This window comes from Falco peregrinus, chromosome 5 (genome assembly GCF_023634155.1).
Source record: "Falco peregrinus isolate bFalPer1 chromosome 5, bFalPer1.pri, whole genome shotgun sequence".
NCBI classification, from domain to species: domain Eukaryota; kingdom Metazoa; phylum Chordata; class Aves; order Falconiformes; family Falconidae; genus Falco; species Falco peregrinus.
In genome coordinates this window covers 7,325,643-7,353,096 of record NC_073725.1, presented here as the reverse complement: position 1 = coordinate 7,353,096, position 27,454 = coordinate 7,325,643, and the positions used below count along the sequence as shown (strand labels likewise).

General features: G+C 41.8%; 1 protein-coding gene across 2 annotated transcripts in view; it reads left to right on the top strand.

The window, feature by feature from the left end:
• The window catches only part of RFTN1 (raftlin, lipid raft linker 1), a 95,509-nt gene extending 74,734 nt beyond the window's left edge, over positions 1 to 20,775 (top strand). For both annotated transcript variants that reach the window (XM_055805670.1, XM_005234687.4), the window contains exons 7-10: positions 3,421 to 3,536; positions 14,291 to 14,394; positions 15,784 to 15,865; positions 19,245 to 20,775. In XM_055805670.1, the coding sequence (XP_055661645.1) occupies positions 3,421 to 3,536; positions 14,291 to 14,394; positions 15,784 to 15,865; positions 19,245 to 19,685 (743 nt within the window). In that variant the 3' untranslated portion in view covers positions 19,686 to 20,775. The remainder of the gene's footprint in view (positions 1 to 3,420; positions 3,537 to 14,290; positions 14,395 to 15,783; positions 15,866 to 19,244) is intronic.
• Positions 20,776 to 27,454: the final 6,679 nt, after the last annotated feature.

Sequence of the window (27,454 nt, the reverse complement as noted above, 5' to 3'; positions counted from 1 at the left end):
AGGTCCCCATCCACCTGAATAATTCTATAATTCTACGAAACTTGATCCCAAATGAAATAATGATTTCTCTTAATCAACTGTAAAGAGCGCCTTGGATGACTAACTCAGCTGTAGACCTCTATATCATAAATATCTAATGCTAGATTATATGAATCTCACCTAGCGGGCTGGCTCTAGAGCATGTGACTGTGGACTTAAGTTGCTCTTAGAGCTAGAGCATCTGTGTGGTAAAGGTATTGCAGGTAGACTGTCCATCCTCTTGCCCTTCCACACCTCTGTGTAAGAGTTTCGCTGAAATTCTTGCCGATCCTGTCATCTTAGCATCAGTTATGTGAGCCTTTTTTCTAAAACATGACCCTGTTAGCTCTCTTTTTTGCTGATTTCTACTTTCCCCCAGTTATTCTCAGCATCACAAATGCTTCACATGTGAAGGAATTAATGATTCAATTACTCTTTCTTTTATCTCCCTCTTTTCTCTGGAAGAGTAGTAAATGACCCGTAGAAGTGAAGGTGTGGCCAAGGTGTGAGAACTGACAGACTTCCATTCACGGCATGAAAGTTTAAACATTGTGGCATGACAGGTTAGAGAGGGTGTTGGTTATGGTTAAGAGGGAAAAACTTCGTAAGTGTCATCAACCAGTTTCTATTGCAGAGTTTTTCACCAGCAGCACTGTTGAGCAGACACCAGTATGCAGCAGCTGTGTCTCCCTCATCATTTTCCCCTTCCAGTTTTCTCATTTTCTGTAAGTTTCTTTCCTGTATCCTAAGATTGTCTGGATGTAGCATTCAACAGTAATCATTGTACGTCCAGAATGGAAGCAAAGTCGTAGAATCAGAATTATTTAGGTCGGAAAAGACCTTTAAGATCATTGAGTCCAACCATAAACCTAACACTGCCAGGTTTATCTGCTGCCTGTAGGGTCGCACAAGCTCAGCTATTAGTTTCTAAAACATTACATATGCGCCATAACGTTCACATATGTGGAAGCTGTGAACTCCATGAGTGGAATGCGCAGCAGAGTGAAACACGAAGGATGATTTATGAGCGAGTGTAAACACACACATGCTGATGGTGTTTTGATCGCTTATTAATTAGCCGGTAAACTTGTGGGGTGAGCTCAAGCTGCAGTTGTGCCAACAGTGCCACACTGGATTTCATTAAGAGAATTCACGATACAGGAGCAGTGCACCCGTGCTGCATAGAGCATCCCTGGCAAGATGTGGGTGTCTGTGTCTAGTGGGGACCTACAGGTTTCTGCTTTCAGCTGTAGGTGCCGTTCTGTCATCCCTGCTTTGGAAAATGAAAGGGGTTATTTGTACATTATGCATCCTCAAATAGATTGGGGTACAGGTTTGGGTGTTGGAACGTGACATGTTGCACAGAAATTGAGTCGGTTCCCGCTTTGAAATGTAGGGTCCTACAAAGTGCCAGTTCTGAATGAAATATGATAGTTAAATGTTGTACCCATTTGTGTGTGGCCAGTTTATTCTCCCTGTATTTTCTGACCTGTAACCCAGCTACTTAGTGATCTGGCCTGTTATTTTACAACAAAAATGTCTGTTCTCCTCACTTGGATGAGAAATCTATCCAGATGACAGGAGTTACTACTTTGTAGTCCAGCTCATCCTCCTTGGAGCAATGTGTATTACAACCTTGCTGTAGTGGTGAGGAGTCTTCGTCTGTCTTTATTCTAAACGGTTACAGGAAACCTGTCTGGGGAGACAGTCAGCGTGAAAGTAGACCGTATATTTTTCTGCAATCCTAACAGAATCCCATGAATCCCTAGTAAGTGGTTTACAAATTTTTTTCCTTCACAACCAAACTAAAAAAAAAAATAAATGCTTTATTTTTTATTATAAATGTGTTAGTTTAGATACAAGTATTTGCATCTGCTTACTTACAACCTAATGGTGGCTGAAACTGGAGCAAGAAAGAGTAGTGGGCTGTGCAAATAGAAGCAAGGGGGTGTGCAAATGCTTGACACCTGCAGCAACAGTCTTCCTAAAGTGTATTTGTAGACATAACCCTCCAACTGCAGGAGTCTGGTTTGTTGTGGGCAAAGCCCACAACAGAGTGATTTCCAAATAATAAATTGAATTTAGATCATTTAATGACATCGGAAGATGTTTTCTGAGATTGTGCCACAACAGGTAAGAACCCTTTTAATCCTCTTCACTGCCTCCTTTGTGAGGATTGGTTCGGAGTTTTCTATATGTTTTCCCTTGGAGGCAGCAATGCCTTCTTGCTGGCATTTCTTGACCTCGTAACATCCACCAGGGAAAGTAGGAGGACCTGATGAAACAGCTAAGCAGACTTATCGAGAAGACTCTCCTGTCAGTTCAGGAATCTGTCTGGCATGTGTGGTTGCATTTCAAAAACATATGTCATACCAGTGCAAAGAACACAATTCTTCTAAAAACGTAAAGAAACTGTCATGCAAAATACAACACTTGAGGAGGGCGATGAGCAAGGTCTTTCTAACAGTCATACGGGGTAAGTGGATTATTTCAACTAGAAAGGCTGAAACACGCTTTGTGACAATGTGAGAGGAGTTGTCTGTGTTCATAGAGTTCAATACTGCTTATTTACAGTTTTTCTAAATACAATTCTATTGCTTCATCATTTAGCTTATTTTAGCAAAGAAAGGTAAGTTCCCCCCGCCCTCCCCAGGTTATTCTGATTCTGTTCTCTCTTGGAGCTGACAAAACTTGAGTTCTTGCGTATGGGGGTGATTGCTGATTATGGGGTATACAGCTAATTTGAAGGAGAAAGTGCTGCTCGAGTAACTCTAATAGTATGCGTTGTCTGAAAAAAGGCTGAACATGCTGGGAATGCAAATGAGAATAGAGAGGCACTAAAGCAGATGGTCAAAATGCCTTCATAAATTGATTAAATAGTTATGAATGTATCTTTTCTTTCCCCACCATTCAGCTATGCCAGATCATCCTTAGTCCATGTAGATCACTGTAACTGCAATGGCCGATCTGTATGTAGGGTTCTGACTTGTGTGAATGAACGGGTATAGTCATTAATGTCAGTGTACCTTCAAAAGCCCTTGAAAATTTGACATAATAGATGGTCTTTAGCCCCTAAAGTGTGTGTGTAACTTCAAGTGGGTGAGCAGTACTGCTGAGCTGAGGACTGAATTAATTTTACCTGTTCAAAATGGGTGAGCTGTGTTTTTTGATGACAAACTCTGGACTAACAGAGTGGACAGTGAGGTTTGCTGTTAGAGAGTATGATTACTCTTAAAAACTGCTAGAGATACTAGTCTTCATTTAATAGAGTTGGACTATCAGAGGAAGATCTATGCACTTTTCTATTAACATCCTTGGAAGAATTTGTTAGTAATATTCAAATGCCTCGCTGCACATGGGGTGCCTTCCATAAAGTTTACAGATAACTCTGTCTTTTCACAGATTCTTTATATGGGACAATGGATGGAGTATTCCTCTTTGAAGATGTTGCTGTGGAAGACAGTAAAACCATGCAGGGCTATGATGCAATTGTTGTAGAGCAGTGGACCGTCCTGAAGGTATGTCTGCAGTTTTCTTTCTTTGATTTTTTTTTTTCTTTTTTTGTAAATCAAAACACTCCAAAACTGTGAGGCAGACTCACATACTGATCTGTGAGCTTCAACATACCAGACGGGCAACTGAGGTGAAGGGATGCGACATAACAGCAATGCCAGTTAACCACACTCTAGGTTTGTACAACGCACTTTTGATTTTGATAATCTCTGTGCTTTATTGAGGGGGGTGGGGGGTAGGAAATATGAGCTATTGTGAGCAATGAAACTTAGGACAATCTGTCCCAAAATTACAGATGTCTGCTAGATTAAAGAGGATCTCCATTGGTTGTCAGGGCAACATGATCACACAAGTCACTGTAGCATCGCAGCTCTAAGGAAGGCGGCCCTTTAGGAAGGCTTAGCTGCAGGACGAACGCACAGATAACTGCATTTGCTTCCATCTGACCTCCTTCGTATGCTGGAAGAGCTGTATATTCTGGATAGGTCCCTATAAACAAACCATGTGTGTCATAGATCGGCTTTTTACTGATCCAAATGTATGCTCAAATAAGTAGAAACACTATTTAGATCAGATCAGTCGGTACCGATCTTCCACAGCAAATTTGGTACACAGATAGGTATTTGAAAAGCTGGGCTTTAAATTCTTTGTGACTTGAAGCAAAGATGGGGGAAAAGAAGATACTGTTGCATAACTCTTAGAAGCGGGGTGGTTTTTTGTTGTTTTATTTGGTTACTTGTCTGCCAGAAAAAGCTGTTACGTATCTATAAAGGCAGTATCTGATCTTTTCACTTGGAATATATTGTAAATAGTGTAAAATCCTGACAGACAAGCAAGGCGCACGCACATGCCAAAAGGATGGATTAAGGGAAAAAGGGACAGATGCTAGACTAAATGTGTAAAATTCCAGGAGACTAGGATTAAGAGGTTTGTTATTAGATGAGGACTTTGTAGTGTAGCAAGAAATGACCATCTAATAAATGGCTTGAAAATTCTTGAACAACAGTGTAATGCATTAATGGCAGCTTTTCTTGTGCATCTGAACAAACGATTCCTGTATTATATTGAATGTTATTCTAGTTATTACAGACTTGACTGTAAGTTCTTGTTCATTTTTAGGGTCAAATTATGGTGTTGCCCAGTCAGGAGCAAGGTTTTGGGGTAATGACAGATGGTTCCATGAGTGCATTAGGTCGGTGCTGATCAAGGAGGCAAAAGTTAAGGAGCATTAATGTTAACCGTATATTAAAATCTGTTGGGAAAGGAATAGAGGGTGAAACAGCAAGCAAGCATATACTGCTACATATTACTGTATAAGCCACGGTTTGACGGCAGCTTCTTTCAGTAGGTTACGTTAGCACAGTAATTGTTCAGAGAAGAGCAGTAAGCATGATCAACGACACAGCATTCATATTAGGAAGACTTTACATGGTGTGTCCTTCCAGCCTGCAAAAGAAAGAGTTGCAGGGCATGGAATAAGTAGAGGTCTCCGAAGTCGTGTTGAGGTACGTAAATGGGGATTGACTGTCAAAGCCGTCTCTTCCAGTATAAGAACTAAGAACTGTCAGATGGCACTAGTCAGGGCCAGGTGCAAAGCAAACAAAAAGGGGATAATTCAGCTAATTCTTTCTGTGGCAGGCAGCAGATACGTGGAACTCTGTTCTGAAGAATGCTGTAGGTTCAAGAAGTTCAGATGGGTTCAGGTGGAAGCAATGTTATTTTTTCCTCTACCTTATCTATCTCTGTGTTTATACAAGCATTTTAATTCAGGAGTGTGTTTTTGAAATGAACCTCTTGGTCCTCCCCACTTAATACGCCTCAGCTCACCTCACCCGATGGTCTCATATTGCAAAAAACAGATTCCTTTCATTAAAAACTAAGCCAGGCATACTGAGAGGAAGAGCACTAAATATTTGGGGCAGTTATCCTACGTGCTTGCCCTGATCTGTATTCTTCTTCCTTAACTGTCACAGCCACGTTGGAAACGGCTTTCTGAACTAAATGGGTTCTTGGTCTGAATCAGTTTGGCTCTTAGACAACCAGTGAAAGGTTCTCTGTCTCAGTAGGATATTGCAACAAAATCATGCATAACGGCCACTACGCACCTCTTAGTTTGCTCTGTGTGGACACAAGAAAGTTTGTCTCAAGCTACATGACAAGGACAGCATCTGATAATAAGGACTGTGGGATGGCAGTAGTGCCCAAAACACTGGGACACAGCAGAAGAGTGTCTTCTAGCAGGGCCCCTTGAAGTGTTAGAGCCCTTAGAGCCCCTGGTAGGTGGAGCATCATTTGCCTTGAATCCAGCAATTCCATGCTGGAGACACGGCTGGTCAACAGATTAAGGAATCAACATCGCAATGCCATCTGGTGTGTCAAGGGATGCTGTGGTGCAGCACGCTATGTCTTTGGGAGGGCTAACAGGGAGAATCTCTTGTTCCAGACATAAGATTTGGTATGTGCAATTTCAGACCCTGACTGATGGCATGTACACAGCTTGTTGGTATGATCAGATTATTCTTTGCTGTAATTTAAGATCTGGATGCTGGGTATTCCCTGGCAATTTTCTTCTTCTGAGATGAAGTGCTCCTCTTTTGGAGACATGATGAGTTACCCACCAGCTTGAAAGTGGAAGAGTATGGAGAAGAAAAAGCCTGCTGAAGGAAGGAGGTCGAGGCATCGGGGAACTCTTGCAAAGGTCTTATCCATTTAGAGGAACAGCAAAGCTGACCACCTGTGTTTTCTTCTCCTGGGGTTTAAATAACTGCCTGGATATTTCATGCCTCATGCTTTCTGAGACATAATAGGCATAGGTAGGTAAAGTCATCAAGTGAAAGAAAGAGTGGAAGCCGGGGAATCTGTAAGCATTTACCAGTGTTGTACCCAGAAGACCAAGTCGCCTCTCTGTTAGACCCTGTCAGAATTCACTTTTATTTATCATAAACATGGAATAATGCAGTGGCAGAGGAAAGGGCTGTTAAAATAGAGGGAAGTAGGCAGTTCAGTAGTGACAGATGTCCAAAAGCCAGTAAAGGCTTTGGTTCTGTTCTGAGTACTTCAAAGTATAATTATCACAGAGATAATTATGGAGCAGTGGAATGACTCATTTATGTAGTTTCTTAATTTTTCGGTATAGGTTTGGCTCTGATAGATTAACCTTTTCCATTTGTCATTTTTGTTTGTACCGAGGGTAGTGCAAGAAGCCCTGATGGGCAGTATGATGTAAATGTGTATAATAGATCCCTATTTTAAATTTGTATCAGATTTGATTACCTGGGTGAGCTATGGACTTGTTCAGATGTGTTCTGAACTGAATGTAAATTTATTGTGCTGTATCCCAATTCAGAAGAAGAAACAACCAAAAGAATCCCAGCCACGACAAAAGAGAGCTGTTTTAAAAAGGACGACATGTAGCATGAATCTATGCCCTTAGTAATAAAAAGAGAACCTTTCTAAATGAAAAGGTAAAGTTTTGCTGCTTAACCATAAAGGCAAAAGAGAGGGGTTGGCACACCTCTTAGCAGAGAACGTGCTGCCTTTTTAATTGCTAAAGGTAATAAAGAAAAGAAGCCGAACAGGGTGATGCACAGGGTATGTGTGTAAAATGTCAGTTTGTGGAGGATGTAAAGCTGGCAGCTGTCACAGTATGTGGTCCCGCCAAGCAGCAGACAGGATGTAATAGCTCTGAGTAATTTAACTCTTTCTTTGCAAAGCAGAGGCATGGCATCCTCTGCAAATGACCACAGGACTTCTAATGGCAAAATGCTGTTCTCGTCCTTATCACTTTAACTCTAAACATGTCAGGGCGTATTATTTCCACCACAGCCTCTGAGATCCAGCCCTAAAACTTGTTTGATGGTTTTAATTCTGCTTGTGCAGGCAAATGCGGGTAGACAGTTCTGATTAATCAAGCCTCTACCCAACTCTAATCTGTCACCTTCTCTCCCCCATTAACCAAGACAAGATAGCTAATACTGTCTTTAAAACTGAGTGCCTGAAGATTTATTTTAGATTTCTGCATTGTTCTGCTTCTGAAGCCTTGTTCATTTTGAAAATACTGTCCTTAATTTACAGGTATTTTCTCATTGAAAATCTACAGCTGGCAATTCATCACTTTTTTATTTTCTGCTATACCGTATCTTTGGTGTACTGACATGAATTAAAATCTCAAATACATCATGGTGCTGCCATTTCCCTGGCAGAATTGAATGGGGTCAGCGTCAGCTGTAGACATGGTAAACCTTCTAAAGTGCGATGTATCGAAAGATTTAAAAAATGATCTCTGCTGAGCCTAGGCTGCACGTTGCCTTAATGTAAGCCTTGAAACAAATTCTCTGGAAACGAGGATTTGATTTGTCTGTAAATCTGATTTAGGTCATTTGTCAGTTAAGCTATGTTCTGTGGTCTCTGGCCATGGGAGAAAGGCATGACCCAGGTCAGCAAAGGAGCTGATGGTAACTGCATGAAAAGCAGTTGTGTGCGTGACCCTTTTTACCATACAAAGGACATACATGTTGCCCGGGCATGATATTTCATCATTGTGCCCCTTGTTGCTTTTTAAGAAAAGCTGAACAAAAGCCTTCAGGAGCCTGTTATCTTCAAAAGGTTTTTGCAATTCTTGTTTTCGTTCTTTTACGTAAGATATGAAAGCAGCATATATACTTGTGTGCTGAACTCAGTAGACACGCTCTATACAGGATTAAAATCCACAGGCTAATCTTTCTTTGGTTTTGTTGATAAATTTAGTAATAAAATCGAGCAAGGCAAACTTGGTACTTTCTTGATACTTTCTTGTGATGCCGCTAGTATTGAACATATAACAAGGCAAGCGCTTCCTCCGCAAGAGTAAAAGGCACTTTAAGTAGACAGAAAAGCACAGGACTTAAAACGGTACGAATAAAAAAAAAACTTAAAGCACTTCTATCTGTCACAGTTTGCTTAGGTTTCTGATAAGATCAGAGGTAGGAATTAGTTCTCTGCTCACCCGTAAAAATCTTTTGGGAAAAAGTGAATGCGCCAGGTTGGAACTTCCCACTTAAGAACAAGCTGAGAAGTCTTTCATTCCTCTTCTATACTTTCTAAAAAAACCCACACAGGGCACAAGTAATGTTCATTCCCCAGGCAGGTAGCTGCTAGCTGGGAAGTGGTGCCTGACCTGATCCTGTGCTGCTGCCGGTGGGTGTGGGGGGGACCTCAGCATTTTGAGGGGCGCTAGAAGCAGGTGCTGGGACCCTGCACATTGCATACACAGCCTGCCTGTAAGTGGAGGGGGCCGTGCCAACGTTTGCTCTCCTGCTGCCCGAACCAGTGGCAGTAAGAGGGTCTGCGCTTCAGCTGCGTTTCTCGCATGGAAATAGATTATTGGTTCCATAATAGCGGAGTGGTGCACAAAGCCTTTTTGCAAAAGCCAAGTTTTGTTTGAGAATAAATGATAACCAAAGGAAATTGTGTTGGGGAAGCTGTAAGGAGATGATTAAGCTGTGGGTAGTAAGGCACCCTGGAGTATACAAGGTCTCAGGTTGTGGTTTTCTGTGGTGGTTTTTCCCCCCCAAATCAGTTGATGAGCAAGCGGTAAAATCAGCACTCACCTGGAGGTGCAGCACACAAGCATTGCAGGAGTTGTGAAACTAAAAATGCCAGAGTTATATAAGAAAATACACCGATGAATTGCTAGATCACATTTATTTCTTGTGCTCCGTGGCCAGTTATGTGAAGTTGTCCTATCACGTGTACGTTTTCTGTAAGTTTAACACATTTCATAAGATGCTTCCACGCTTCCTTTGGGGACAACCCTCCATGTCAACACGTTCACTTTGTGGAGCTTTTACTACATACCCTGTGGTTCTGTAAACGCAAAATTGTGTTGCTGTGCAGATGTGCTTCTGTGTTACGGGTGCAGGCAGTATCAGGAGCACTCAGACATTGTTATTTATACATGTGCTAGAGAGCAGGATTTGCATCTGCAGAAGTCACGGAGAGAAGCGGGCTTTGTGGGCACAGAAGGGTTTTTTGGTTGGGTTTTTTTTTTTTATTTTACCCTAGATGTTGAGGCAGATGTAAATGCTACTCATCAGCCTATGTGTGTATTGAAATTGTGACCAGATACATCACAGAAAAACTGTCTTAGCAGGATGCTACCCTATATGGTGTTATAGCTGCCTGACAAAAAATATTTCACAGTGCATGAACTCACATATATTAAGTAATCATAAATAAATTACATATGCCCAGAATCATGAACAAAAAGCTTGCCTGTAGGTTTATTTATTGCTTTTTTTTCCCCATTAACTTTCCACTAAGGTTCCAATCTGACAGCTAGTCTGTGTTGGTCAGTGACCTATCTGCTGCCAGAAGCCACTGATGGTTTCTAAGGGTGCAGGAGCCATCCCATCCCCCTCTGCTATACATATACAGATGTATAGCAAGTGTCTGCTAGTGAGGTGCTGTGGCGTGTTACACATGGAAATTTGGGAGCAGCTCAATAGTAGAGGAGCGTAGTCTAACTGTTATTGCTGAAACAGTGGGGTAACTTCTGGTTTGCTTCCAGTGGTTTTAATGGATCAATAATGCTATATTGTTCACAGAAATTACCTTTTGGAAGAAGGTTGAGAAGGAAAAAGGCAAATCTTTCACAAATTTAGAGCTTGGATTTAGTCTGTGTTACTGCAAACATAAAACATTCGCAGCATGTTTTTACTGGGTCATTCTTGCACAGCCCATCTATTTAATTTCTCTCATTTTATTTTCCTTCTTTTCGGCTAAGGCATAAGCCTCATCCCTCCTTTCAGTGCCCTAGGAGAGAAAGCTCTGGCTTCAGCAGTGGGTGAGGACTGGTAACCAGCCCTGGCTGGGGGTGCACGTTGCCACCCTCGTGGGCTCTCCCCACTTTTTTTTTTTTTTTTTTTTTTTTTTTTTTTGTAAGGAGCTGGATTTGAATCCATTAACCATTTTCCCCAACAAACAGTAGGTTACACTTTCAAAATTACTTGTGTTTTTTACTTCCCATCCTCTTTGCCATCTGTCTGTAGATCTTAGTATGCAGTCTGTTAGGATTTGTCAATGAAGATTTTATTAAGATTTATTTAATGTGATGTTCAATCTTCCACTCTTTAATCCACGTTGGAAAAAAAAAATATTAAATAGTGAGAATCCGTAGCTGCTTTGTAACTAAATCACACTCACTTAACCCAGGAAAGAATGATTTCTAAAGAACTTCTGTCTCACAAGAGCTTAGTAGTTGTCTTGTTTATTATCTTGCTGTGGTTAAAATTGCCACAGTAGGGGGGGAAATGAAAAGAAAAATTGTTAATGCAGTTGTTTGTGTGGCTTGTCCTAGATATTATCATTATCACTTTTTAATCTTTTCTTTTTTTCTAATGAGCAGAAGCAACTGTGAAATGAGAAAAATGCTGAAAACAAACAGTAAAACTATAAATAAAATGAATTCTTTTCATGTGATGCAAGTCAAGGGAAAAAAACCTAGCTCAATATGCTCTGGCTTCTTGACACTCAGGGTGTGATCAGAGATTACTTATCATCCACAGGAGAGTGGGAAGCAAGTTAATTAAAATTTTCCACCCTTTCACTGAATGAAATGTCTCCCAGTTTGAGACACGTTGTTTGAACACTTCCTTTTCAGTAGAGCTCTGGCATGTACTTTCTACTTCTGGTGTTCAAATCCAATATTTACTAGCTAGAAAGAGCACTGGAATTTTCTTCTTACAGAACTTATGTTTCAAAACAGTATGTTTGAAATTTTATTTTCATTGTCTCTAATAATAATAGATAAAATATTTTTAATTATTGCATTAAACGTAAAATTAATACAATATGACTGTCTTCCTCTGGACCTGTCCCCCAGTGTATTGTTTGTTTAGAAGCATTTTTGCTTTGGAAAGTATTTAATATGGCACCAATTAAAGGTCTGTGTAACTGTGACTCCCGCTGGCACACAAATTCCAGTCGTGGGATGGGATTACCGCCGATGATTCAGGATGGGGAGGGAGTAGCCATTTCTTGTGGTCTTAAAGAAAGCTTCAATTATCTGTATTTGCAAGTAAGGAGCTTGAAGCCCACATGAATTACACCTGTTGATTCAGGAGTGACTCCTTTCTCTTGTCTATCATCTCCAAACGCGGCCAATTATTAGGAGTAGATTTTTCCCCCAGGGACCTGGGGAAGAGGTGTGGTGTCTGACTCCAGAGAACCGTCGTGCAGAGTTAGAGCGAGCTCCTTAAAGAGCGTGTGGAGCTCAGAGGAGGTGTGCACCTCTGCGTAGTATAATGTATACGCTTTGTTCCTCCAAACAGCCGAACGAGCAGATTGTGCTGTCAAGTGCCAGCACATACAAAAAATAAGAGGTCACCTTTTTGTAATAGTTGCACAGCATTCTTTTGACAGTTTTTTACATTTTCAGATTTTTTAAAAAATAAATGATTCTTCAAGCCTCTAATTGACTTTAACCTTGAATTTATTTTTGGCTATCTTCACACTTTCGAATGTGCTTACCTGCTCTTTTCCTTTCTGCACCGTTGGGATTGTGAAATAAAACATCGTCTGCTGCAGATGATGCTTAATCCTGACAAGTCAGACAGGTCCAAAGCCAGCCTTGTCTCGCCACTCGGAGCCTGCAGGGACAGTGGGTTGTGGCTGGAGTGACAGCGTGTCCCTGAAACAATGGGGCTTCTGCAGCAGCCAAATGAGCTCTGTGTGGTATTGATGTCCTTCCTCGTTGCCGTAATCTCCTTCGGATTTTTGATGTTTGTTGTGCATCCTGATGGAAGAAGAAGGTTCTCCTTGCTAATTGCCAACCTTAGGCAATGAATTCAAAACAGAAATTCACTTTGCAATGTAAGATGTTGCTTGGGGCACAAACAAGGTCTGCTGTGCCAGTCTTTCCTGACCTGCTAGTCTTTCACCCTCAAATGAATGAGCTCTTTCTGGTCCCTTCACAAACCCTGTTTGATGGAGGGAATGTTTTGGTCAGATCCTTTTATGTGTTCTCCCAGGCATCTCATGGTGGGCTTGCTGATGTTGGATGCTCTGACCTTATTCTTAATGCTCATGTTGGATATTTTCATCTTTATTTTTGGGAGGTGTTGTTGACCAATCTCGTAAATCTCAGTGTGTTATTGATGTGTTTTCTTGAGACATTAGCTCTTCAAGGCATGTCGATACGTCATAATTTTTGCATTACCCTTGGACACTCTATTGTAAAAACTGGAAGAGGGTGGAAATATCCAGCTTACAGAGGGAAATGTGAGCCTGAGGAGACTTGGAATCTACCACAATCACAGCTACAGGATAAGTTCTGATCGCTTCATGGTATTGCTCCCCTCTTGCAGGGCATCTCTTTCCTTTCCTGGAGTTAGAAGTTCTGGTCTCTACATGCTGATGTTGTAAAGCAGCAGTATCTCTGTAAATCCCTGAAAGCCTTTGTACAGAAACCAGAAGTAATGTTAGTAGACTGTTTTCTTGCATGCCCTTTCTGGAGTGGAGTTTTTAAACATTCTTCTTTTTAAGCAGGAGTGATACAGCTTCTTCAGCTGTTTGCATTTGTAGTCATGATCAGGTTTTTAATAGGTATAGTCAGGCAGCCATTCGGTTATGAAGATATCAAGTGACCTAAATTACAGTTGTTAGAAGAAAGGAATAGCTGAGATTGGAATTCACTAAAATACCTTGAAATGACTACAGCAGGATTTGGATTAGTTCTGATTAAATGACTATTTTATTACTGCAGGATAAATTGATTTTTTTTGGAGCTGCAAAACTATTGTGCCTTACCCAGTGTTGAGCTGTTAAAAGCTCTTTGCATGCACACGAAATCAGTGTGAGTGCCTGAGCTTTTTGGCAAATATAATTGTTATTCCAGTGGAACGTAGTTATATCTGTTGAGACTAGTAGTTGCCATTTGCCTGCTTTGTGTTTATTAAAATTAAAACCCAGTAAATATGCTCTAGCATCTATGCGTTAAATTACTGGAAGTCTTGACACCGCACTGCAGCAGTCTTTGTTGGAACCACCATTGGTTCCTTCTGTGTGAATTACAGGGTCTGACATTTAGTAGAAAGAAAATTAGCAAGGCTCTGCTGGGTAGATCTGCACCCGGAGCCAGGCTTCTGCACTCAAAGGCAATGCCTTTGGTCTCATCCACGGGTTTCCTAATTCAAAATAACATGGAAGTAAATGCCTGTTTGTGGGTGATAAAAGGAATGGACCTGTACTTATGTTTTATTTTTGTTATTGTTGGCTGTTTTGCTTTTGGTCCAGCATAGTAGAGTAACCTGACATGTCAGTACAGATCCTCAGGGTTTGCTCTAGCCTAGACAAGAACAGAATCGAGCAAAGCAATGTTGTCGTTTTTTAACTACTTGAATATTTTTTTGCTTGGGAGGAGATAACTGGTAAAATACCATTCATTTGACCTGGTCAGATCTGGAATCAACTAAAGCTAGATGGATTACTCAGGCAGTGTAAAAACAAGATCACGGATGTTCTCCATTTTAAGCAAACTCATTTAACAGTTTGGGATGTATGGGGTGATTGGTCCTGTGTCTCATGTTTTTGAACGTTTTCCTTCCTGCCTCGCTGAACATACAAAATGACCCACTTCAGTACAAAACCCCGTTCTCCCTTCCAGAAAACACACACACATGTACATTTTTTTTTTTCTTGTGAGGTTTTTTTTTGTGTGTGTGTGTCAAACTGAATGTCACACTCCAAGTGACGATGCTAACTGTTGATTTTTCTTTCCTAGGGAGTTGAAGTGCAGACAGATTACGTTCCGCTGCTGAATTCCCTTGCCGTGTATGGCTGGCAGCTGACGTGCGTGCTTCCTACTCCGATTGTGAAGACAAACAGGTAGGGAGGGGGTGGGTGCTGCCTTTTTGGTCAGGGAAGTTGCTGTGCAAGCGATTCTCCGTGCAGTTAGTGTGGATTTTCATGCACGCGTGCAGTAGCTGCCCTTGCAAACCCTGCTGCAGCTGTGCTCTGAGTTTTCCGAGCATCGCAAGCCACATGTGGCAGGAAGCACATGACTGGCAGGCAAAACACTGCAAAGTGGCAGTGTGGTTTCTGCATGAATTTTCTGGCTATTGTCTTTGCCTCTCTCAAAAATCCTTGACTGTAAAATTCCTGCTGTGGATCACCTGGTAACTCCTCTTAGAGTGAACACAAAACGCGTGGTAATGTTTGGAGAGAAATGTTGCCTGTGTGAAGAAAAGTCATTTGATTCTTCATCAGTGTTTGTCTAATGCTGCTGAGACACACAGTCTAGCTGAGCAGATTGTGTGTGTCATTACTCTAGTAGCCTTGTTTGATAATCATTCTACGGTCTGCTTTGCTATTATTAATATTCTGAGGTTTTAAATATAAATGCAAGTCACTTAAAAATACTTTTCATAACTGTGGTGAAAAACAGTCATCCCATTTGTTAATCATGAAGATGGCGCTTTCTGAATTTTCACCGGTCGAGAATATATTTTTATATATATATAAGCATAATCAGTCATGATTTTTTTATCTTCAAAGAGTAAAAATATGCCCAGTTCTTTATGACATCTAGATGAAGACTACTCCTACACATAAAAACCTAAAATGTAAAGGCCATCTGTGCTGGGGGAAGAATGGTATTTAAGTTTTTCATATATGTTTAGCTATAGGAATGAATAGAAAATCACAATTATAATTTGTAAGCCCTGTCTCTTAAAGGTATCTGTGATTTTTTTTTCTCTCTTCTAGCTTTCTGTATCCCACTTATAAGTTCAGTAACAGAGGTCAGGCTGACGGGTCGGAAGGGCACCCACCCGACCTAACCGCTGGTGGTGTTGGGCTGTGCCTCCTGCCGTGCTGCAGGTCTGTAGGGAGCACCCAGCCCCATTCTGGATCAGTGCCCTGGCAGGGAGGGAGCACCCCAGTGTCACCGAGACGCTGCTATAGACAGGCACCAGGGTGCTTGGGTTTCTTGCTTTTTGTTCCAAACAATTTATTCTGTGTTTATACCCTAACGCTAAAATTTTCAGCAAAAGTATGTCACAGGCTGACAGGCTCTGTCAGGCTGAACAGTTGCTCTTTTTTCCCCCCAGAACGCCAGGCTGCTCAAAGACACTGGGGACAGGCAGTGTTTAGGTCATTCTTCATTTTGCTCTTCTCTGACCTGCAGAAATAAATGACTGAGATGGATTTTCGCTTTGAATGATGCTGGATGTGAATTTAATTCATTCTCAGGAGTGTGCATTTGTTTCTTTTCAGGGAGGGGAATTTATCTACAAAGCAAATTGTATTTCTTCAGAGACCTTCTTTGCCCCAGAAAGCAAAGAAGAAGGAATCTAAGGTAAATAACCTTGAGTTCCTGGTTTCTTTGGTTTTTTTGTTGGTGAGATTACAATATTGCAATTGATTTCTTGTGGAAGTAAAAATGGCTTATTCAACATTTCAGTGATACAGTAGCAAGACACAAGGAATTGAAGTGTTCAAATGAAAGAAACACAGAATGCTGGTGTGATGTGAAAGCTCTCATATTTCACAACATTCTCTGTTGAGCCGATGGCAGCAGAAGAGATGTAGATTTCTCCCTACATAAATCAGCCATAAACCTTCATATGTGACTTAAAGTTCTCTGCCTAATGTTCACTGCCTGCAAGGTGGAACCAGTGTGGTTTTCTCTTACCTGTTGCCCGTCTTTTCTGTTTAAATTGCTCTCTCTTTCTTGCGATGTGTTTTGGTAGAGCCCAGCACAGTACAGGGCTGATCTTGGCTGGTGTTTCTCTCGGTTGTGTGAATGCGAATGAATTCTGCTAGAATTTAACCAAAAAAAAAAGCCTTCTGAATCCAGCTAAATTAGCTGAGAACATACCTGACAGCTAATGACGGATTTATGTGGATACACATACGTATTCCCGTTTCCATTTTTTAAATGTGTAGCAATGGGAACTCCTGTCCAAACCTGTCACGCCGTACCGCTGAGAGGGAAATACAAGGAGTGGAAACTGGGAAAGTGCTGACCTTCCTACTGTACCCGAATTTGCCTTGCCATTTCGGTGTGCAAGGGATCAGAAAAGCCAGGAAGTATGGAAAAGATCTCTGAAACCACATGGTGAAAAGGTTGCTAGTTAATACAGCACTAACGTGAGTGCTGGCTAGCCCAGCATCACCCGAAGGGGTGGTGACCTCAAGATCCCTGCAGAAGCTGAGCTGGGGTAGGAGATTGAGAACCCTAAGTGGAGCTGAGCACTAGGAGCATTTTACCCAACATTTGAGATAATTACCGATAGTTTTCATCTATAAAGCTCTCGCTATTTTGGAGCCCGGTTCTGTGAAAGTCATCTTTTAGATAGAGTGGAGACCAGGAGAGTATTTGAACTGACTGAAGTAGAAAAGAACCACTGGGAGCATAGCTATGATTTAGGATTTATCCTCTCTCATTAGCAAAGCTGAAGCCCAGAGTATTCTGTGAACATGTTACAAAGCCCATCTTTCTTGGTTTTTCTCTTTGTTTTCAGGTGATTCTAAGGATCTTGGGATTGAGGGCTGGAGTGCCTGTGTTTGGTCATTCTTTTCCTACCACTGTGTGTGGTTTTAATGGGGGAGGGGTGGGAACCCGTAAGAAATTGTATGTCTTCAAATAGAGAAATTAGTACGATACCGATTTCTTGTATTATAATAACAAATACATCCCATCCAGATGACTCAAAACTTTGTTTGAATTTTTTTCTTTTGGGGATATTAAAAATGTACTTAGCAATGTCTGGTTGACAAAACAAGGGATTTATTCATTGGCAGTATGAAATATACAGACATATTTAAGGACAAAAATCGCTACAGCAAGTTTTCAAACCAAAGGTCAAGGAAAAATGGGGTACATTGATTATAGTTAATTAACAAGACTGGTTCAACGTCTGTAAGTGGTGGTTGTGAGTCACATCAAAGACGCCAAACCTAGCATTTAAGTTGCTGAATATTCTGCATTTACGTCATCACAGGCTCTTGGGGTTTTTTTAACTTGTGATACGGTGTGTCTAAAATGTTTATAGATAACCCCTTGGAGGAGGGAAATAGGCTTATAAGATTAAAAGGACATTGCAGTGTTGGCAACTGATCCATCCTCTATTTATGCACACCGGCAAACTGCTGTTCATTTAGCGAAAGGAAACGCGCAAGGCGTGTTGCAACTTATTTTTTTGTCAGTAAGACAGAAGTACTTTTATTAGTGCAATATTCAGTCAGTGATAAGATAATCAGATGCATTCACTTTATGCAAAAGTGACGCTTATTTCAGCAGAAACTCTGTGCATTTTTGGTGAAATATAAATACCTGAGTAAGTATAGATACATTTGCATATACACACAGAGTCTCCTACAGTTTGATCTTTATCACATTTAGGGCCCTGATCTTACCTTCTGTTAAAGGGGAGCTGTGGGTGCCCAGCACTTCTGCAAATCAAAGAGGAAAATATTCAGGTGTCTCTGAATTTTGAGTAGTTGTGCCGTAGAACTGGGATGGTATCCTTCCTCTTTCTCTAAATTGTAATGATATTTAAGTGAAAGATAGCTTCCTGTAAGTAAAACCAAGAAGAATCTTGTGAAGGCCAGTTTCTTCTTTTTATTTTTCTTTTGCCATTAAGTTCTGGCTAGCAGAAGGAAAGAGCATTGCTCCATCTTTGTAATCTAATAAACTTAATAGGTTCTGAATGGCTTTTTGATTAAGTACCTAGATGAAAAATTTATGAACATGAGTCCTTCTTTGGACCAACCTCAGCTCAGACCTGGTTGCACTGGAGAAGTGGCTTTTGGACCACACCTGAATTTGCTGAACGTGCTGATGAGATTGTTGGTGCCATCCAAACCTGACCCCCTAACCAATCCCCGAGTTCCCATAGCACGGACACTGCTGATGAAATGGTTGTGCACGTTCACGTGTACTTGGAAGACTCACGTAGGATGGCTCAGCAGTGGCTTGGAATGTGGTCTGGCTTTCCTTGGGAAGGTCCATCTATTTTTTGACAAATAGCACACAAATTTTGACAAATTAATGGCATATTTGTCAACTTTTATATATGTTACACCTGTCGAGTCAGGTGTAACATATATATATATAAATATAACGAGAATATTTCAAGGTAGTGCTAGGGTTTTTTGTTTGGGTTGGTTTTTTTTTTGGTAACAGTAGTTAAAACAGTTTTTCTGAAAGGGCGGCTGTGGCAAGTGCTGCAAGAGGCAGCCTCATGCTTTCTCATCAAAAAACACTTGTACAAATGGTTCAGAATGTTTTACTGTTTGGGTATAGTCTTGGATATGGTGCTAGTTCTGCTGCTGACCTGGTGAAAAACCTTGGAGTAATGCCGTAGGATTGCTTCTTCTGTCTGCGCTTGTGCAGCTTTGCGTATTCTTGCTTTCCACCCAGTGCAGGTTGGCTGCCAGGGTCTGTCGGCCTCAACAGACACAGCATGTGGAGAGGAACCCTCTAGGAACAGCAGAAGCAGGATGCATCACAGTCTCCTCTCTGTGTATTACATATATATGTGTAGGCACAAATGATCTTAAGCCATCTGATGTAGTCATGTATTTATTTTTTTTTTTTTAACTTTAGGTCTTTTTGGTCAAACTACTCTTTAAATTAAAGCTAAATAATATAAACATTTCTGCTCAGGAAAACAAATGTCCATGTGAGATTGTCTCTAATGGTCTTTAACCTTTGGATCTCTTATTCGTAGTTTCACTGGAGGTTCTCCAAAGACGACATGCACAACAAACAAATAAAGAATTCCACAAAGGCTAAGTTAAGCACTAGGGAGAAGCAAGTGGCCGAGGAGAAGCAGGAATTTGAAGTCACAGAGAACACAAGAAACTTAGAAGCACAAATCTCAACAGCAGGCAAGCCTGATCCAGAACAGCAGCTAGATGCCGTCATAGACTTGGGAGATGAGGTAGCTGGGACCAACAACAGGGGTCCCCATCATGACGGGGTGTCAGAAGCAGCGTGTCCTGCCAGTTCCACCGATGACAATGAAACGCAGGTCTGCCTCAGCCAGAGTGCTTCTGGCTCCTGTGCAGACCAGGTAACAGAGGGGGGAGGCTGCGCACCAGGCTCGGATGGCTTTGGCTTCGATGGCAGTGATGGGGCAGGGCTGGACGTGGGCTGTTCCTGTGAATAAGAGCTACAGTTCAAGAATCCTGTGAGTTGCTGATACTTTGCCAAGACAGAAGAACAGATTTTGCCAATCGCCATCGCTAACTCATTGCTCAATTCAGCATTTCTTTGGCATTGTACTTACTTTGGTCCTTAGCACACCGATACCTTGATGTTTTAAGTAACTACAGGGCCCGGGCTTTTTAACCCACAGAAATTAATTGCAAAATTCCGTCTGCTGTACAGAGTGGGAAATGCCCTATGCTATCTCCTAGAGCTACACCTGAAATTAAAAACTAGGGACAGAAAACATGCTTGGGTGTTTCTATGACCAACCTTCACCATCTAGGTTTGTGTCTAGGTCAGGGCAAACATTCCACTCGGTCAGATTTTACTCTGTAATACTTTCTTGTCCTTTTATCTTTGCTGGAGAAGTTATTGTGCCATATGTTATTTTGTCATTAAGCTTGTAGTGTCATGAAAATGGTATTTGGACTTAAACAGGCTGAAATTGGAAAGCTTAGATAAGGTGGCTTTTATCTGTATTTATCTCAAATAGCATACTTACTGATGGTATTCTCTTCTGAATTTTATTAACCCTTGCAGATCGTTAAGCAATAAGCAAATCGTGTACCTATTTTAGGCACACTGGGTAAACAAACGCCATGGTAAATTTGTGCGAGGCAGATGATTCCAATATAAAACGCAATTTCCTATTTGCTCGCATTTACGTTCTCTTTGCCAGTCAACAGTTAATCAACATTCAGGGGGGCTTCAGAAGGTAGAAAAATGGGAAACAAAAAAGCAGGTCAAATGTACTTCTTTCAGCGGCTATCTTCACTAAAATTGGAATTAGATGTTACCCTCCTGACCCTTGCAGGTAATTTTGCACCACTTTCTCACTCTTATGAAATACATTGTGAGAAAGAACTGAAATGTACACAGGGGTCAGTGGCCAAAAAATGTCACTAAAAAACATTACAAAATGCAAATACCTTAATGGGGGGGAGGGGGTTTATATGAGTAACCATATTTTGGGACTGATACCTAACAGAATTCTGTAAAATTACCAACATTTCTATGTTTGGAGCTACATTAAAATATTTACAAGTGAATGTACATGTGTAATATAGTTTCTATGCAATGTTCTCCAAGTACATCAGTATTCTTAAAAATGTAGGAAATAGTGGTTTCTCTTTTCTTAACTTCCTTCATCCTTATTTAGAAGCAGTCAAGTCATCTGGTAACAAGGTAAGAAATACGTTCTAAATTCCTCTGGTTTTTTTTGGTTTTTTTTTTTTTTTTTGTAAAAAAGCAAGAGCTCTGTAAGTGATTTGCTGTTTTTTCCCTTGACTGATTTGTGCTTGATAATTTTCCTTAGTCTTCAAATCAAAATGCTGTACAAAGAACTATGCTCTGTGTCAAATGCGTTCCTAGAGTGGTTCAAAAGCATCTTCCACACCTAAAAATTATACAGTTGATAGAACATTGCAGAGAAGGGAAAAATCATATCACTTTGAATATTCATTAATTGGAACAGCACTCAAGTTTGAACCATTTGATTTCACACACACAAAGCACGGTGGTATTTTTTGATTGATTAAAGAGGATTTTTTATTTTAAATTCAGGGGTTTAACCACAGGGCTATAAGTAACTTCAATTTCTGGTGGTATTTTTCAGTTATTTCATTCTGTTTCTTGAGATTAGACTGGAGTTCCAATAGCCTCAAAAATAGGTTGTTTCAGTTGTTCTGCTTGAATACAAGGTCTCTGCTTTGTACAGTTTTAAGTACCTGTTTGCAAATTTTATCAGCGTAAGATCCTTCTAGTGATGGTTTCTATTTCAAGGACTTGATTTGTATTAATCTTGTTTAAAAATTCACTCTATTTAATGAACGTTTTACTAGTTGAAAGTGTTGCAGTATAAAGAACTCTCTAAATACTTTTGAATAGAAAGCACCTACTGTATTGTGATTTGACCTTGTTTAACTGGATCCCAACTGCTTACAAAAAAGAGAAATAAAGGTCATGAGGTGATTTCTTACTTGCGATGCTTGCACAACTGTCAGGAATTTGTCCCCAAAAGGAGAAACCCAGGGTCTCTATGTGGTGATGGAGGGGAACCTCCGTGTGAGCGAATTAGCTGCAGTTACTAGTGCTAGAGAACTGGTGCTTGGTCTTCTGTCACCTCACACAGGGGTCTGTGAGGAAGTTGCACTTGTTTAAGTGAAAGTTTGGTTTAAAACTTTTCCTGGAAGTGCTGGAGCGGCTTAGGGTTGGGATGCTTCGAAGAGAATGTTGGTGTTTTTTCAGTTTAAAAATGACAAATGGTTTTCGTTTTATTGTCACACCGTCGGTTCCAGCTCCTCTGGGTTAGCTCAGCTGAGCTGTGTGCGTGCTTTCACCGCGCCCCGGTCTCGGGTAAACGGTGTGAGCTAAAATTGGCTGGTGGCAGGATGGTACGGGGTGCTGGGGAGGTGCCACGGTCCACTCAGCGGACTAGTGATGGTTTGTTAACTAACTATGATCTCGAAGTGCAAAAATCACGGCGACCACGCCAAGGGGTTATGGTTTAATCAAACAGCACAGTTTTATTGTTTGCCTGTAAAGCGGCGTGCCATAGGTAGGAAGACAGAAAGTGAAGAAAAGATAAAGTAAAAAGAAAAGGGAAGAGGATTATAGCTACCACCATGGGTCCAAGGCATCCCGATGGTCCCAGGTCCAGGCAGCGTCCTGCCAGTCCTTCCGATCGTTGTGATCCTTGGTGGGGAAGATCTCCAAAGTTCAGTTGCCAAGGAACAGTCTTTTATGCCAAGCAGCACACCTCGCTCCTCCTCTGGTCCGTGGATTGTTGCCAGTCTCCATCTTCTCGAGCCAGGTTATCATGCGTGTCCAAAGAGGAGTGCCCAAGGCGTGGTTTGCCTTAGAGGCGGGTGGCTTCAGACCAGGAGGTGTGTTTTTGTATTATAATGACGTTACAATGGAGAAAGTTCACCTGACGTTTATGTTTTCTGGTTCGTTGTTATGACCGCGGTTGTGATCCATCTTCTGGATAGAGGTTATGCGGCCTTATCGTAGTTGTTCCTTTCAGTCCCAGGTGGCAGGGAGCGGCACCGCACTCCTCGTACCGTGCAGTTCTCTTTGCCAGGGTCTTTGTGTCTTGGTGTCCATGAGGACCACATTCCATCTCCAGGTCTCTGTTGGCAATGTTGAGACAATATTGTTCTCTTTAGACCAACTCAACTGGGGCACAGCACAGGCTCTGCAGCACCTACCCACGTCTTATCTCAGCTGCCTTTGCCATTCGGGGCTTGGAGAAGCAAGGCTACCAGAGCGGGCGAGGAAGTGAAAGCGAGGCAAGCCGTCATCACCTTATTTGAAGCCTGACTGGAGAAGAGAAAGGGCCAGAGCTGAGTTCCTGTCTCTGAAAACCTGACCGGTGTGGGGAAACACGTCGGCATGGATGTGGGAGAAGCTGGAGTGGGAGCCTGGCTGCAGAGGTACGGCCCCAACCTTCAGCTCACGAGGGCAGGGCAGCACTCCATACTGACTTCTTACCCAGAGAAGCCACGGGTACTCCGAGCCACCAGCTCTTCACCCAGCAGAAGGTGAAGAGAAGCCAGGCCCTTTCCCACAGAGAGCCACCCTTTTAAGCTAAATCTATTTATTTGCCCCCCCCCCCCCCCAGGCTAGGCAGAATGTCCCAGTAAGGATGCTAACTAATCTCACCGTGTCTCTCTTGTAAGGGAAGGAGACACCAGTGAGTATTGCCGGCATGGCTAGGGAAGGAGCTGACGGGTTGTGCCACCACGTTACCGATGCTGGCTGATGACAAACATGGCACCTTGGTGTGTTTTAACGTGAACGTGGCCTCGTTAGACCAACAAAACTCGCATGTGTAGATCAGTCCCAAGAGTTGCCCGTCTCCGGGGGAGGCGCACAGAGGCTACTCTCGGAAGAAGGAGTTACGCGTGCTGGCGTTTAGAGCAAGTGGTCATCTGGACAAGGCAACGGTTGTTACGTGGGATGACTTCAAAGGAGAAAAATCCAGCTCGGGGAAGTGAAGAAATGTCAAAGCTGAGTGAAGATGGCAAAGAGGAGCGGCTGAGTTAAATGGAGGATGGAAAAGGGGTTTTATATTGAAACAGTTTGGGGCAGGGGTAGAACTAAGATGGGTAGAAGTCCAAAATGTTGCAGCATCATGATGAAAACAGTTTGTGTAGAGGTTAAATGCACAAACGATTTGACTGGCACTTCATCTGGCATAATTTCTTTGATTATTGGATCTACACACTTGAAAACTGTATAATTAGAATAGCTCAAAGTAGCTTTAATATATGCATGGAAATGAAGCTAAGTACAAAACAATATACTTTTTCTTTTTTTTCTTTCTCCTATTTTGGCTCCTCTGTCAGCCTGAGTTTCTGAGGTGAGCAGAGGAAGGGCTCTGCATTTGGATACCCTGCTTTTTCTTTGTAGTTGCCGTGACTGTACATTTGCCTCAGGGAGCCAATTATAGGGCAGAAATAAAAGCACCATCAGCTTTTCATGCAGGAATTTCCCGGAACTGAAGAGTGTAAGAAGAGCACGTACTAATTTCTTGCTGATAAATGCTGCTCAGAAGTATGAGGAATGCTGCCTAACAATACCAACGCACCTATGAATTAAGAGTTGTAGATGCAATTCGTGTGTCTCCAAGGCTGTTAGTGGAGATGTGCTTCTGCTTTTAAAAGGCGATCCTCGCCAACACCTCCGGCAGCAGAAAGGTGCCTGTGGTGCTGAATGTGGCAGCTGACGCTAATCAGTACCTTACCTATACGCTGAAGGGGGGAAAAAAGGCTTTTCAATGTAAGTGCTTTCCGTTATTCACTCTAAAAGCACCCTACGAACTAAAATGATGTAAGGATAACTGAATAGCCACCCTTTTCCCCAGTTAATTAATGCAAATCCTATAGGAATACTTCATACTCATTGTACCAGACAAGCACACAGCAAACTGGTAAAATAAATGTCATGGGAAGAAGAAAAAGATTCAGTCTAATAAGGCTGTAATGCCAGGTAACTCACAAGCCATCTCACTAAGCTTACTAAATGTGTAGATGGATATGTCACTCCTTATACTTGGCTGCAAAAAAAAGTATCATCTGTGGTTTTTCCCCTTAGTTTTCTCCTCACCTGATGACACAAATGTAAGAGGAGTAAACATTTTCTAAGATTACATGCTATGAGTTGACAACGTGATGAGAATATTTCTCCAACTCGGTAGCTGCTGAACAGCAGGGCTTGCTCTCTGTTCCCAACACTGTAGGCCAATAGCACATTTATTTCTTTGTAAAGCCGGTATTTATTTAGGTTAATTTTCCTGGTTTTCTTTTTCTCTTCAGTTCTGGTGGGATTAGATCCAATACTAGACTTTAAGGTGAAACCGATGTTTCACTACAAAAGCACTAAACTCTAGAAAGAAGACGCTTCCAAAAGATTCTTAAGGGTCAACAGGAAAAGGCTACAAAGGAAGGGGATATTAACAACTTTCCTGGCTTCTTGGCTCAGAAATGGCATTTATTACCAGTCCGTGCATTACGGAATGAAGGTGTTCTGTGCCCTTTGGCAGGATAACTGTTCAAGGGAAGAAAGAGCTTCTTGTTAACAGTAACTGAGGTTACTGGCATTTTGGGGGTGGGGAGGGATGAATTATGTTTTCCTCCTCCACCTTTTGGCGCTCTGTGTATGTGTTTAAGACCACGCTTCAAGCGGGTGAGCCCATACAATTAGAGATGTGTCGTTGCCCCACAGCGCTCAATCTGAGCATAACCGGGGATGACAGAAAGAGGTTAGAGGGAAAAGAGGATGATTACAGAAGCAAAGGGTTTTGAAATGCCTTTTATTAAATGGACGTTTTGGTGCAGGTCTGAGGAGTGGCTTGTGAAAGAGATGGCATTTGGGCTGAAAAAAGCCTGTGCATTAAGGGGGAAAAAAACAGTAAACCAGTTTATAATCCACTTAATGATTTAAGTCATAAGAAAAAAAACCACCAATTTAAAGGCTTTGCAGAAACATTACACTGTTAAAATATGCAGGAGCCTAGTGCGTGGTTTTTATTTTAGGACACCAGTACTTCCCGATAGCAATGTATTGCACATTTCTAGAAAAAAAAACCCTGCTTCCTTCAAGCATCAAGCTCTGACATGTCAATTGTGATCTTTGTGAACACAAAATCCTCTTGGTTTTATTTTTTGTGACAAGCACGCTGTCCCATTTACATTCTAGAGTGAACAAACGGAACCATTCCTTGAAACAGGGGTACTCGGAAAGAATCTTCCTCTCGTTTGAGTAGGAAGGAATTTGATGAGCCATCCCCTCTGGGTCTGCAGCGACTGCTGAGGAGGCAAGTAATTTTAGCTTGATGTAGCGACACATGGTACAGAAGCACAAACCTGAGTGGATGAGGCTGCTGCGGGCACCAGATGAAAACTGACAGGCAAACCTTCATCGTGGTACTGTCCCCAAAAGGCAACTCTTTAAGGTCTGTCATTCGGCGTCACCTCTTCCTGACTGAAATCACAGCCCATTCCTTCAGTTCTGTTTATTCTGAGCTGCAGTAAGTGTGGATTTTTCTCTTTGGTGTTCAGGAGGCACTAGGGTTGTTTCAGTTGTTCAACCAACTTGTGTAACAATTACAGTAGTAGCCTTGTGCTGCACCCAAAGCAAGGGCCTGGAGTTTCCCAGTTCAGCTGTCTCACTGGGTTTTGAGGATAAAGTGAATGTGGATGCGGCAGCAGGTATCCTACAAGCTGTAAAACTTATCAAAAGGCTGATAAAAAATAGTTAAGACTAGAGGCTAAACTCGGCAGCGTGACACTGAAACGGTCTCTTGGGAGAGAACTGCAGCTGGGCTGGAGGCTTTTTTAGCCAAGCACGGGGAAGTCGTGCTTGAAAAATAAAGTGCTTCACACCAACAGTCCCGTTACAGGCTGGAAATTGGGTGATGGGATTGATATTTTTGCAACCTCTGTTTAAGGCAGAGCAGAGGAATGCTGATGGCACAAACCTTGCTGCATTACCTCTTTGACTGTTGTCTGAAACATTTAACTCGAGGAAAAGAGCCACTAACAAAGAGAAAGCCTTATCTGTTTAACATTTTAGTCATTCAATAATAATTTAGTATTTTGAATAATTTAAAGGTGCCTTATTGAGGTCTTCTAATGTACAATGGGAATCTCTACCACTTCAGGACCTGAACTGTCCATACAGTCCATAATTAATGAACTCATTATGGCTTTTTGTTAGTGTCCTCCTTTCTATGATGAGTTTTTTTGCCAGCTGGGGGAAGGTGCTTCATTCAAGAAGCGCTTAGGTGTCAGCCATTACACCCGGAGGTACACTAAGACCTTAAAGGACCCTTAACTTTGCAGAGACTTTTTTTCCAAACAGAATTGGTGCGTGCTGGAGCCCTCTAATACTGTGTACCACCGCAGGATCACAGGAATTCCAGGTCCTGGCAGTTGCTAGCCATTGCTGCTTTTGAGGACGCGGCACGTGCAAGCACCAGCAAGGGATACAGGCTTACATGAATAACTCCGACCAGTCCTGTCAGAGGCTAACAGATTCTTCATGCTTTTGTACTCCATACTTACGAATAGGATTATGAAGAAACGTCTTCTATTGTCAACACAGTTGACTGACTTAAATAAGCCACATAAAAGGGGTGTTTTTTTCTTTTAACAAGAAGTGGCAGGAGAAGGAAGTCGCAAGGCAGCATCTACTTCTATAAAAATATTAATTTATTATATAGAA